Source organism: Salmo salar, chromosome 14 (assembly GCF_965601325.2).
Source record: "Salmo salar chromosome 14, fSalSal1, whole genome shotgun sequence".
NCBI classification, from domain to species: domain Eukaryota; kingdom Metazoa; phylum Chordata; class Actinopteri; order Salmoniformes; family Salmonidae; genus Salmo; species Salmo salar.
Window position 1 is genome coordinate 83,948,918 of NC_138304.1, and position 12,689 is coordinate 83,961,606.

The 12,689-nt window shown below is 42.8% G+C and overlaps 1 protein-coding gene across 2 annotated transcripts; it reads left to right on the top strand.

The window, feature by feature from the left end:
- Positions 1-1,478: 1,478 nt before the first annotated feature.
- On the top strand, positions 1,479-11,303 carry LOC106570314 (transmembrane protein 106B). Of its 2 annotated transcripts, none has more exons than XM_014142503.3 (8): positions 1,479-1,574; positions 5,733-5,924; positions 8,596-8,659; positions 8,836-8,995; positions 9,327-9,467; positions 9,740-9,789; positions 10,401-10,454; positions 10,765-11,303. In XM_014142503.3, exons 2-8 carry the CDS (start codon positions 5,741-5,743, stop codon positions 10,904-10,906), a joined length of 795 nt encoding a protein of 264 aa, XP_013997978.1. In that variant the 5' UTR covers positions 1,479-1,574; positions 5,733-5,740; the 3' UTR covers positions 10,907-11,303. The 2 variants fall into 2 exon arrangements, with proteins under 2 accessions (XP_013997978.1, XP_013997977.1); XM_014142502.3 differs by having other exon boundaries at positions 1,485-1,512.
- The last annotated feature ends 1,386 nt before the right edge of the window (positions 11,304-12,689 follow it).

Below are 12,689 nucleotides of genomic sequence, written 5' to 3' on the forward strand. Positions count from 1 at the left end.
AGTTTGTCAGTGATGTGTACGCAGAGGAACTTGAAGCTTTCCACCTTCTCCACTGCGGTCCCATCAATGTAGAAGAGGGGTGCTCCCTCTGCTGTTTCCTGATGTCCAAGATCAGCTCCTTTGTTTTGTTGACATTGGGTGAGGTTATTTTCCTGGCACCACACTCCCAGGGCCCCCAGCTCCTCCTTGTAGGCTGTCTCAACATTGTTGGTTATCAGGCCTACTACTGTTGTGTCTTCTGCAAACTTGATGATTGAGTTGGAGGTGTGCGTGGCCATGCAGTCATGGGTGAACAGGGAGTACAGGAGGGGGCTGAGCACGCATCCTTGTGGGGCCCCAGTGTTGAGGATCAGCAAAGTGGAGGTGTTTGTTCTTACCTTTGTTCTTACCTTCACCTTCACCACCTGGGGCGGCCCGTCAGGAAGTCCTGGACCGAGTTGCACAGAGCGGGGTTCAGACCCAGGGCCTCAAGCATAATGATGAGCTTGGAGGGTACTATGGTGTTGAATGCTGTGCTATAGTCAATGAACAGCATTCTTACATAGGTATTCAACTTGTCCAGATGAGCTAGGGCAATGTGCAGTGCGATGGAGATTGCATAGTCTGTGGATCTATTGGGGAGGTAAGCATATTGAAGTGGGTCTAGGGTGGCAGGTAAGGTGGAGGTGATATGATCCTTGACTAGTCTTTCAAAGCACTTCATGATGACAGAAGTGAGTGCTACAGGGTGATAGTCATGTAGTTCAGTTACCTTTGCTTTCTTGGGTACAGGAACAATGGTGGACATCTTGAAGCATGTGGGGACAATGGAATGGGATAGGGAGAGTGAATATGTCCGTAACCACTCCAGCCAGCCGTCAGAGCCAACAGCCTTGCAAGGGTTAACAAGCAAGACGTCAGTGTCCGAGAAGTGGCTGGTATTCCCTTTGTAGTCCGTGATTGTCTGTAGACCCTGCCATATATGTCTGGTGTCTGAGCCTTTGAATTGCAACTCCAGTTAGTCTCTATACTGACGTTTTGCCTGGTTATGAATATGAACATTTCAAATCAGTAGGTCTACAATTGTAGCGACATTTGAAGATAATTTGCTGATTTTGGAGGACATGTATTAGTCATAGGAATGCCTGAAATAGCATAGTACTGCTTTTTAACATTATTACCTCAAAACATAACAAGGACATGTAGAAGTACTTTCTACTTGATATGTTTTTCAATTTAGTGCGAGGACCAATCGACATGTCAATTTAGTCGCGGTTAAAAAAAAAAATACTTTGCAGCATCGCACGCGAAGTTGTGGATTTTTGTTTGTTGTAGGCGTTGACCGGGTCATGGCTAGAAGGGATCCAGCTTTTGTCAAATAACGTAAGATTTGACTTTTCGTAGCTGGTTAGGGCTAAAACGCATTACCTTGACAAAAACTGGATCCCTTCTAGCTATATCCCGTTGTCCGAGGTGACTAAAACGTGTATTTATTTTCTGACGTCATCATCCGAAACGTACTGCGCATGTCAGGTTGGTTGACAACAAGAACTGCATGACCTGAAACAATAGCTAGGAAAAACACTCGTTTTCTGGTAAGACGTACAATATTAATTTCACCGTAGAATAAATAGTTAGTATGCTGTTAAATACATTTTATTCCAGCGCATATAGCAAACAAGCTTGACCTGCTTTGCTGATGCTAGCTAGCAGCGGGTGGGTATGCTTTGGAACGCTCCGACAGAAATCTGTTCCAAAAACTAAGTAAATAACAAGGTTATATAGCGGCAGAATAAGATACCGGCTAGGGGGTGGGCGAATTGAGCATGCTACTTTATATGCGTTGTTTGTTGGCAACCTTGTACTTTACCAAGTTTTTGGAACAGATTCCTATTGGAACGTTCCACAAATTATACCCACCCGCTAACAGCTGCTATCGTTAGCTAGCCTCCTAACGTTAACCTTTTGCTTCCATTTTTTGCTGGCTAGTTAGCCAGCTTATGTTATGATTCGTTTATTTATTAGCTAACTTAGTTTACAAACCAGTCGACAGTCAACTGACTTTCTTGCTCACTGATGAGTGATTTTAATTAGTTAACTAGCTAGTTAGCATAATTGGCACGAGGAGTGGAGCAGTGAATTAAACAAAGGTTAACTTGCCCGTTTGTTAGCCAAAGCCCGTTATCATGTTAGCTAGCGTACCTAGTTATAGAACCTGTAGCTAGCTATAGACCTTGTTATTTGGCAATTTCTTGTTGACTTGAAGAAGCCAGCCTGCCAATGTTACCCAATCAATGTCTAGATGGCTACCTAACATATATTTCTGTCTTAGTTTGTCAAATCCCTATTGATAGCTACGAGCACAGCATTTGTTGGCCAACCCTCCTGGAGAGCTACTGCTGAGTGTACAGTAGAGGCTTATTTATCTAGCCCTGTTCTAATAGGCATCCAGTAAGACAACATATAGGATGAAGGCCGTCACTTAGTTAACCAACATTTTTGAAAACATTTATTGTGGGACTTTTCCCAACAAGGTACTCTTGAAGAAACAAAGGTAAAGTTCATGATTTAAAATGCTGTTATTATCGTGGCATTTCGGAATGTGTATATACAGTTGAAGTTGGAAGTTTACATACACTTAGGTTGTAGTCATTAAAACTCTTTTTTTTCAACCACTCCACAAATTTCTTGTTAAAAACTATAGTTTTGGCAAGTCGGTTAGGACATCTACTTTTTGCATGGCACAAGTAATTGTTCCAATAATTGTTTACAGACAGCTTATTTCACTTATTATTCACTGCATCACAATTCCAGGGGGTCAGAAGTTTACATACACTAAGTTGACTGCCTTTAAACAGCTTAGAAAATTCCATAAAAGGATGTCATGGCTTTAGGAGCTTCTGAGAGGCCAATTGACATAATTTGAGTCAGTTGGAGGTGTACCTGTTGATGTATTTCAAGGCCTACCTTCAAACTCAGTGCCTTTTGCTTGAGATCATGGGAAAATCAAAAGAAATCATCCAAGACCTCAGGAAAAAAATTGTACACCTCCACAAGTCTGGTTCATCCTTGGGAGCAATTTCCAAACGCCTGAAGATACCACGTTCATCTGTACAAACAATAGTACACTAGTATAAACACCTTGGGACCACGCAGCCGTCATACCGCTCAGGAAGGAGACTCGTTCTGTCTCCTAGAGATGAATGTACTTTGGTGCGAAAATTGCAAATCAATCCCAGAACAACAGCAAAGGACCTTGTGAAGATGCTGGAGGAAACGGGTACAAAAGTGTGTGTGCATATATATATATATATATATATATATATATATATATGCACGCAGTAAAACGCTCAGCAAAGAAGAAGCCACTACTCCAAACATCCATAAAAAAGCCAGACTGGGGAAAAAGATTGTACTTTTTGGAGAAATGTCCTCTGGTCTGATAACAAAAATAGAACTGTTTGTCTATAATGACCATCGTTATGTTTGGAGTAAAAAGGGGGAGGCTTGCAAGCCGAAGAACACCATCCCAACCTGAAGGACGGGGGTGGCAGCATCATGTTGTGGGGGTGCTTTGCTGCAGGAGGCATGTCACAAAATGGATGGCATCAGGAAGGAAAATTATGTGGATATATTGAAGCAACATCTCAAGACATCAGCCAGGAAGTTAAAACTTGGTCGCAAATGGGTCTTCCAAATGCACAATGACCCCAAGCATACTTGCAAGCAAAGTTGTGGCAAAATGGCATAAGGACAATAAAGTCAAGGTATTGGAGTTACCATCACAAAGCCCTGACCTCAATCCTGTAGAAAATGTGTGAGCAGAACTGAAAAAGCGTGTGCCTGACTGAGTCACACCAGCTCTGTCAGGTGGAATGGGCCAAAATTCACCCAGCTTATTGTGGGAAGCTTGTGGAAGGCTACCCAAAATGTTTGACCCAAGATAAACAATTTAAGGCAATGCTACCAAATACACTCAATTAGTATGTAAACTTCTGACCCAGTGGGAATGTGATGACAGAAATAAATCAAGGAAATAAATCACTCTCTACTATTATTCTGGCATTTCACATTCTTAAAATAAAGTGGTGACCTAAAACAGGGAATTTGTGGTGACCTAACTGACCTAAAACAGGGAATTTGTACTTGGATTAAATGTCAGGAATTGTGGAACTGAGTTTAAATGTATTTGGCTAAGGTGTATGTAACCTTCCGACTTCAACTGTATGTGTGTATATAAACTCAGCAAAAAAAGAAACGGGCCCTTTTCAGGACCCTGTCTTTCAAAGATAATTCGTAAAAATCCAAAAACTTCACAGATCTTCATTGTAGAGGGTTTAAACACTGTTTCCCATGCTTGTTCAATGAACCATAAACAATTAATGAACATGCACCTGTGGAACGGTCATTAAGACACTAATAGCTTACAGATGGTAGGCAATTAAGGTCACAGTTATGAAACCTTAGGACACTAAAGAGGCCTTTCTACTGACTCTGAAAAACACCAAAAGAAAGATACCCAGGGTCCCTGCTCATCTGCGTGAACGTGCCTTAGGCATGCTGCAAGGAGGCATGAGGACTGCAGATGTGGCCAGGGCAATAAATTGCAATGTCCATACCATGAGACGCCTAAGACAGAGCTACAGTGAGACAGGACGGACAGTTGAGTGTCCTTGCAGTGGCAGACCACGTGTAACAACACCTGCACAGGATCGGTACAGCTGAACATCACACCTGTGGGACAGGTACAGGATGGCAACAACTGCCTGAGTTACACCAGGAACGCACAATCCCTCCATCAGTGCTCAGACTGTCCGCAATAGGTTGAGAGAGGCTGGACTGAGGGCTTGTAGGCCTGTTGTAAGGCAGGTCCTCACTAGACATCACTGGCACAAACCAACCGTCGCTGGATCAGACAGGACTAGCAAAAAGTGCACTTCACTAACGAGTCGCGGTTTTGTCTCACCAGGGGTGATGGTCAGATTCACGTTTATCGTAGAAGGAATGAGCGTTACACCGAGGCCTGTACTCTGGAGCGGGATCGAAGTGGAGGGTCCGTCATCGTCTGTGGCGGTGTGTCACAGCATCATTGGACTGGGCTTGTTGTCATTGCAGGCCATCTCAACGCTGTGCGTTACAGGGAAGACGACATCCTCCCTTATGTGATGTCATGCTGGAGGGTCATGTCAGGATAATGCCACCAGCCATACTGCTCGTTCTGTGCGTGTTTCCTGCAAGTCAGGAATGTCAGGGTTCTGCCATGGCCAGCGACGAGCCTGGATCTCAATCTCATTGAGCACATCTGGGACCTGTTGGATCGGAGGGTGAGGGCTAGGGCCATTCCCCCCCCCCCCCCAGAATTGTCCGGGAACTTGCAGGTGCCTTGGTGGAAGAGTGGGGTAACATCTCACAGCAAGAACTGGCAAATCTGGTGCAGTCCATGAGGAGGAGATGCACTGCAGTACTTAATGCAGCTGGTGGCCACACCAGATACTGAATGTTACTTTAGATTCCCCCCCCCTTTGTTCAGGGACACATTATTCAATTTCTGTTGGTCACATGTCTGTGGAACTTGTTCAGTTTGTCTGTTGTTGAATCTTGTTATGTTCATAGAAATGTTTACATTTTAAGTTTTCTGAAAATAACAGCAGTTGACAGTGAGAGGACGTTTCTTTTTCTTTGCTGTGTGTGTGTGTGTGTGTGTCTATCAAACATGACAAACAAATGCCAACCGGTAACCTCTGACTCTCCAGGCATCACCATGGGGAAAGCCCTTTCCCTCCTGCCCAAGCAGGCATGCCACGAAGACTCCCAGGACAGCCTGACCACCACCCAGGAGGATGATGGGAAGAGAGAGGATGTGTCCCAGTTCCCCTACGTAGAGTTCACTGGCAGGGACAGCGTCACATGTCCCAGCTGCCAGGGCACTGGGAGGATACCTAGAGGTGAGCAACACACACACACTTATGTAGAGTTCACTGGCAGGGACAGCGTCACATGTCCCAGCTGTTAGGGTACAGACAGGATACCTAGAGGTAAACAGGATTTAAGATGCTATACCATTTGAATGAATGACTGAGTAAGAGTTTTGTTCTGTTCAGTGTCATAGTCAGACTGCAGTTGATGAAGTGTGTGATAAAACCACAAAGGTGCTCTCTTGTGGATAATGGATAGTGTGACTGAATCACTCTGTGAGCTTGAGGGAACCAATGACTGAATTTGGCATATGAATGACTCATGCTTTGCCTGTGAACTCACTGTAATCAAAGCTGTGTTATTTGTGGTTCATGCTTTTTATCCCCGGAGCCTGGTGAATTTCCCCTCTGAGGGATAATGTTGTACAGTATTGCATAGGGATGTGAATCTCTTCTTTCAAGCACGACTCAATAAGTATCTAGATAAATACATTCGCTCTGACACAATACAGGAACGATACTTTTAGAAACGATTCGGTTTGATAAGTGGAACGAATCGATTCGGTAAAATTAAAATCTGATCCTGATGGAGCTCAGGAGCTGGACCTCTTTGAGCTGGATCTGTCTGAGGTGTGTGTGCGTGTGTGTGTGTGTGTGTGTGTGTGTGTGTGTGTGTGTGTGTGTGTGTGTGTGTGTGTGTGTGTGTGTGTGTGTGTGTGTGTGTGTGTGTGTGTGTGTGTGTCAGAGAAGGAATTATATGGTGTGCAGGCAGCTGAGCTGAGCCGTAGGGCAGACTGAGCATTTAGGCATTTTGTCCCCCACTTTGTATCTGAAATCCCCATCATCCACTGATTAACTTGTCATTTTATCAGATCAAAAATGTTTTGAGAAAGTAATATGTTTATATTTATGTGTAGAACTTAGCTATGACTAGCTATGATTTTTTTGGGTAGGACAAAACATACCAATATCAATATATATCTGCCGATATAGCCTACTGTTTTTACAGTGATGAAAAAGTGACATTTTCCCACACTAAGTTCTCATAAATTGCCATTGTGATGTTAATTTGTGACAATAATGAGATATCATTAGATGGGCTGCAAGTATTCTGATAAGCATGAGATTCCCTTTGTCACCCTATATATCAGTGTAATTTTCGGGCCGATATAGCTATATTTCAGTAAAAGGCCAATATCAAACGATGATATCGGTGAAACTAAGTTTATAGTATATCAGTTGGTGGTTCAAACCAACTGCTAGAGCAAGCTGTCTCCACTGGTGGGTGTGATGTGACATGCTATAATATCCTCAAACAAGTGTATGAATATCTTGTTCCAAGTACTTTTCTGTTTTGTGTGCCAAAACTATGGGTACCGCGTGGGGCTTTGTAGCCTAGGGTGAAATATAGGTGATTCTGTTGGAACTTGCACTCCATCTCCCTTTGACTGTCATAATGCCAAGAATCATTATATACCTATATTCACAAGTCATTGATTATTTCACAATTTAATGAAACCAATCTTATGGATAATAAACTATTTTCTAGATTAAAAAAAAAAAAAAATTCCACCCAAGGCGACACAGGTGCCAATAGCAACCAACACCTAGGAGCACCACATGATGAAACACACATTCTGACACAACATGAACACAAACATGCACAGTTATTAATAACCCCTGGGTTTTATAGGGAAAACACTGCAGCTGTGAAGTCACTCCTTCATGTCTGTATGCCAAATAACTTGACTGTGCTACTTCACAGCTCTGTTCTCTTCCCTGAAGCTCATGCATATTTGGGACCAGGCTAGCTCTGAGGTTTTGCTGAGAGTGTTTTCCTGTAATAACCTCTTCTTTTAGCCTCCTAACCTTAATGATCAAGTAAAAAAATAAATGAAGTCCTTTCTCATCCTATTTATCGGATATCGGTGGAATTATCGGCCGATTTCGATCAATTGGTAAAATAGCCTTATTTGCCAGTAATATTGGTGAAATTATTTATCGGTCAGGTTCTTGCTATGAATTAATATAGCACAGCTTCAGATTTCATTAGAACTTTACAGAGGAGAGCTGCTCTTCTCTCGCTCCAGCCATAGGCCTACAGTGCAGCTCACAAAAATGATTGGTGTCCTTGTTATGAAATTACAACTTCTCCCTGTTCATGTAAAAATGACCAAATGCACTGACTGTTAAAAGCAAAACTATTTTATGGTGAACCTGGCAATTGAAAAAGTCACCCAACTAATAAAGCCTATGATTTTACATTGCCAAAGCCATTTTACAATCATTTGAATGCTGACGGTGCTGCGCAGATATTAGAGCCTCTCGTTGGTGCAAGCAGCTGAGCTCTGTACTCAGTTATCTGACTTGGAGGTTAATGACTGACATGCCTATTTAAATAGCTACTGAAGGAGAGACCGCATCAATTCGGTCACAAAAGATTGGTATTTTCGTATAGGGAAATAATGTTATGAGTAAAAAACATTAGTGAACCGGCAATTCATAACATTTTAAACGATTTTCTGAAAGATTCATGCCACATTTGGATCAGTTTAGGGTCCTGCGAACCGATGCACTCGTTTCTTAAACCATTGAACCAGGGACTGATGCCTATCAGTGAATCGTTACATCCCTAGTGTTGCTGTTATGTTGTGTCCGATGATTAGCCTAAGTGTTGTAAATGTTTCCTTGCATTATGCAGGCCAAGAGAACCAGCTTGTAGCATTGATCCCATACAGTGACCAGAGACTCAGGCCCAGGAGAACGTAAGTGGAATGTCGTTGTTGGGTTGGTAACTTTAGGCTAAACGTCACAATAATGCTTGCAGATGCAACTGTGCAAGTAGCTATTCCTTTCTTGTTCTAATGTTCTTTGTACCCTGCCATTATCAAACTGCTATTTAACTTTTGACCCTGCCTTTTGTTCTCCCGCCTCTCCACAGAAAGCTGTATGTGATGTCCTCGGTGTTTGTGTGTCTGCTGCTGTCCAGCCTGGCTGTCTTCTTCCTGTTCCCTCGTACCATAGACGTCTCCTACGTGGGCGTCAAGTCGATCTTCGTCACCTATGACGAGGACAAGAGGATTGTCTATCTCAACGTGACGGTGAGCCTCTCATCTGGTCTAACCACATGATGATTTGGGTCACATTGTGGACAGTCACAGGAGGAGACTGCTTTTCCTTATCAACCTGTACTATCCTCGTAAAGTTGGCCATGTTTGGGCAAATGAGTTTGGTCACAAATGTTGCGGGATTCTAGGTATCCTGCCATCCGCTGTAATTTTGTATTAACTCCTAAACTGTTCCGGGTTTGCCGCACTGGCTAACTCTGGCTTCAAACTGCTCAGTGTGTGTGTTTCTCTGAGGGTAAAGTTAAAAGCGAAAAATACACGTTTCTGTGATCATAAAATGACAAAGTATTCTTCTTCCTTCCAGAACACTCTGAACATCACCAATAACAACTACTACAGTGTAGAGGTGTCCAACGTCACAGCCCAGGTCCAGTTCTCCAAGACAGTGATCGGGAAGTCCCGCATCAATAACATCACTGCTATCAGTCCTCTGGGCATGGAGCAGGTACACAACTCTGTAATAGCATGGTAACGGGGTGTTAACAGCGCGCTAGCAACAATGTAAAAATTGTGGTAACATCTGTCATCATTATTGGACGTGCAGCAGAAAGTCTAGTTTCACTAAATTCAAGAGCCAACAAGCCATAGCTGTTTTTAGTAGACTCAGACCCCTATTCCTGGTCCTAAGTTGCTCAACTTGTCACATTATGTATTTTGGCACTTCAAGTACTTTCTCCTAGTCACCTTTTTGATCATAAGCCTGTGTGTTGTTCCTAGGTTGACTACATGGTTCCCACCATTCTAGCAGATGAGATGAGCTACATGTAGTAAGTACAGCACACCCCAGCCCAGCACACCCCAGCCCAGCACAGCACATAGCTTTTTGAGAACACTGAACCTGATAAAGACCTAATGGTCGAGACTTTGTTTCAATAAATCCTATGGGAGTACAGATTGCAGTCTGCTTTTAGTTCTTGCTTAACCTTGTTCCCAGGTTCATATAGAGCCTGGAAACAGTGTGGAACAAAGTCAGATTTGAAAGGGGCATGTTGTAATTGAGGCGGGAGAGGGACAGCCTGCCATAGCTGGATTAGATTAATTTGGGCATATAAAGTTTATATGTGAAAACAAATTCTTAGATGCATACTTTCTGATTTCCCCAACTCCCTTCATTCATTGTTTAGCCTATCACTTGTGCTGCTCCTGCTTTAAAATCCACAACATGGAGGGGAGGTTCAAGGGTTGCGCTAGATGGTGATGGACTGAGAGATCAGCCAATGAAAATCCAGCGGGACCTTTTCCCGCTCTTGCCATAGGCTCCATTCAAGTCCCTTTCTGAAACCCAATGAAACCAGACGGTTCGACAGAGTAAGAGACAAATGTAACTTTTTGCTCATCACATGAAACTGACTGAAGTGTCTGTTCCTCTGTGTCCTAGTGATTACTGCAGCCTGCAGACCATAAAGGTGCACAACATCGTTGTCATGATGCAGTAAGTACCTCCCTTTTATCATTCTCACAGGACCACGAAGCCTGGCTCCCATGTAATACGTATGAATGTACTCAGAACAGTTAGTCAACCTTGTTCTGTGTGTTAATGACCTCCCCTTATTAATAAGGAACTTTTCTGATACCGTCCTCTATTCATACAGAATGGAAATTGACCTAATCCCATATCCAACCAATATGCTCTTTTGTATTTTTCTATGTTGACTGGATGTGATCACATCCTTGATTGTTATTGTCCTAAAGGGTACAAAAAAAGCCATTTGAATTAAATGAAATCCTCTTGTTGTTTCCAGGGTGACGGTGACGACGATGTACTTTGGCCACATGGAGCAGGTCACTCAGGAGATGTACCAGTATGTAGACTGTGGAGGTAACACCACCACTCTGAGGGGGGCGCAGCCCAAGGTGTCTAATGCCCCAATACCCCCAGAGTAACCCCCCTTGCTCTACCTCACCTGAGCCGGCCCTGGAGAAGGTCCTTGGAAGCTAGTCTTACATCAGAAATCTGGCAGAACTACTGGTTGTTTAGGCTTGTGCTCCAGCCCTTCTCTAACACGGCTGGTCAGTTGAAGAAGGTATGTTCGAGCAGGGATACGCGTTTGCACCCAGTAGCTCTCCGGGAGGAGAGTTGGCCACCCCAGCCGTAGATGGATCACTGTTTTTCTCTCCACCACCGGTCTACCGATGAAGACCCCACTGTAGATGTCATGTATTTCTGTGTTCGCTCACCATTGTGTTGGGAGTATATGCCAGATGGGCAATGGAGGGGGAAAATGTGTCTACTGACAAAAATAGTGTTTTTTTAGACATTAAAAACAATTAAGTACCATAATGTTTCAGTACCAAACCATTATGCACTTTATTAATGCATTTAACATTCAACTTCTCATTGTGTTAATGTAAAATGTTACGAAGCCACTCCACACTCCTCCAAACCACTTGAACAGTAGATGTCTGAACTAATAATCCTCAGTCTATGGAAGAGGATAACCTCAGTTCTCTCAGTAATCTGGGCTCAAATCTGTATCTCTATGATAGTCAAAGGAGTTGAACCAACAGATCTGGGACCAGTCAACTATTCTCAGTCAGACCTCACGTAACACATTAATAATGTGTATTATTTAATTCTGCTGATAAGTCAGAGGCACAGTGAGCCAAGTCTGAAATGACACCTATGACTATAGAACACACTACTAGGTCTCTAGCCAAAGGTAGTGCGCTATATAGGTTTCTCAAACTAAACTCTGGACCTCAAAGCCAGTTCCACTGCGTTTTGTTCATGGTCCCTTCTAATCTGGGACTGATTTTAGACCTGGAACAACAGGTGTGTGCAATTTAATTGTCAGGTAGAACAGAAAACTAGCAGGCTCTGGACCTCGTAGGGAGAGTTGAATAGCCCTGGTATAGGGGATAGGGTGGTGTTTGGGGTGAAGCCAGAATGTGGCATTTCTCATATGTATAAGCTTGTAATGACCAGGCTCTCCTCTAGAGGCCTCTCTGTACAATCTGGATTTGGACCAGTTGTTTACTAATATTAGCCTCTGTTGGGTGATCAAACTGTGTTAATGTGTGATCTATTGATTGAATTGAAAGGCTTATGTCCATAAAATGGAGTCATTTTAAAGAAATTAAGTTATTAAAAGTCCCTTCCACCACTCTGTTCCCAATTGGTACAATAACAAGATTGATTGATAGTCATTCATTATCAGTAATTTACCTCTTCCTTCTGAGTTCGTGCCTACGAGGGACTCGCATAATGTTTTGTGATACCAACCTACTGCTGACTTGAATTCGACCAACTTAGTTTTTACATGCATAAAGAGGATCACCGGCAAGGGACTTTGTACGTTTTTGATAAATGACTTCCCTGCATATCAAACTCAGTTGAAGAGTTTAGAACTACCTAGATTTAATACCACGTTTGTAATATGATTCCTACCTACATTGCGGAAAACCTTTTTGAAATGTACAACTCAAATAGAAACTACCCTCTGTCATAGAAATATACCTTGAATTTCTTTATGAATTCTCATACCTAGTAGTTTGCCGTTATCTAATTTGCAATTTCCTAGGTTATCGTAGAGCACAACATTTAACATGTGTACAGTCATTTGTTCCTAATCAATTAATCTTGTATGGAAGAGTGGATCAGCTTTTGAATGACTGTTAGGATTGAGTGAAGACTTGCAGTACTACTGACATCAACTAGAAGAGTGGT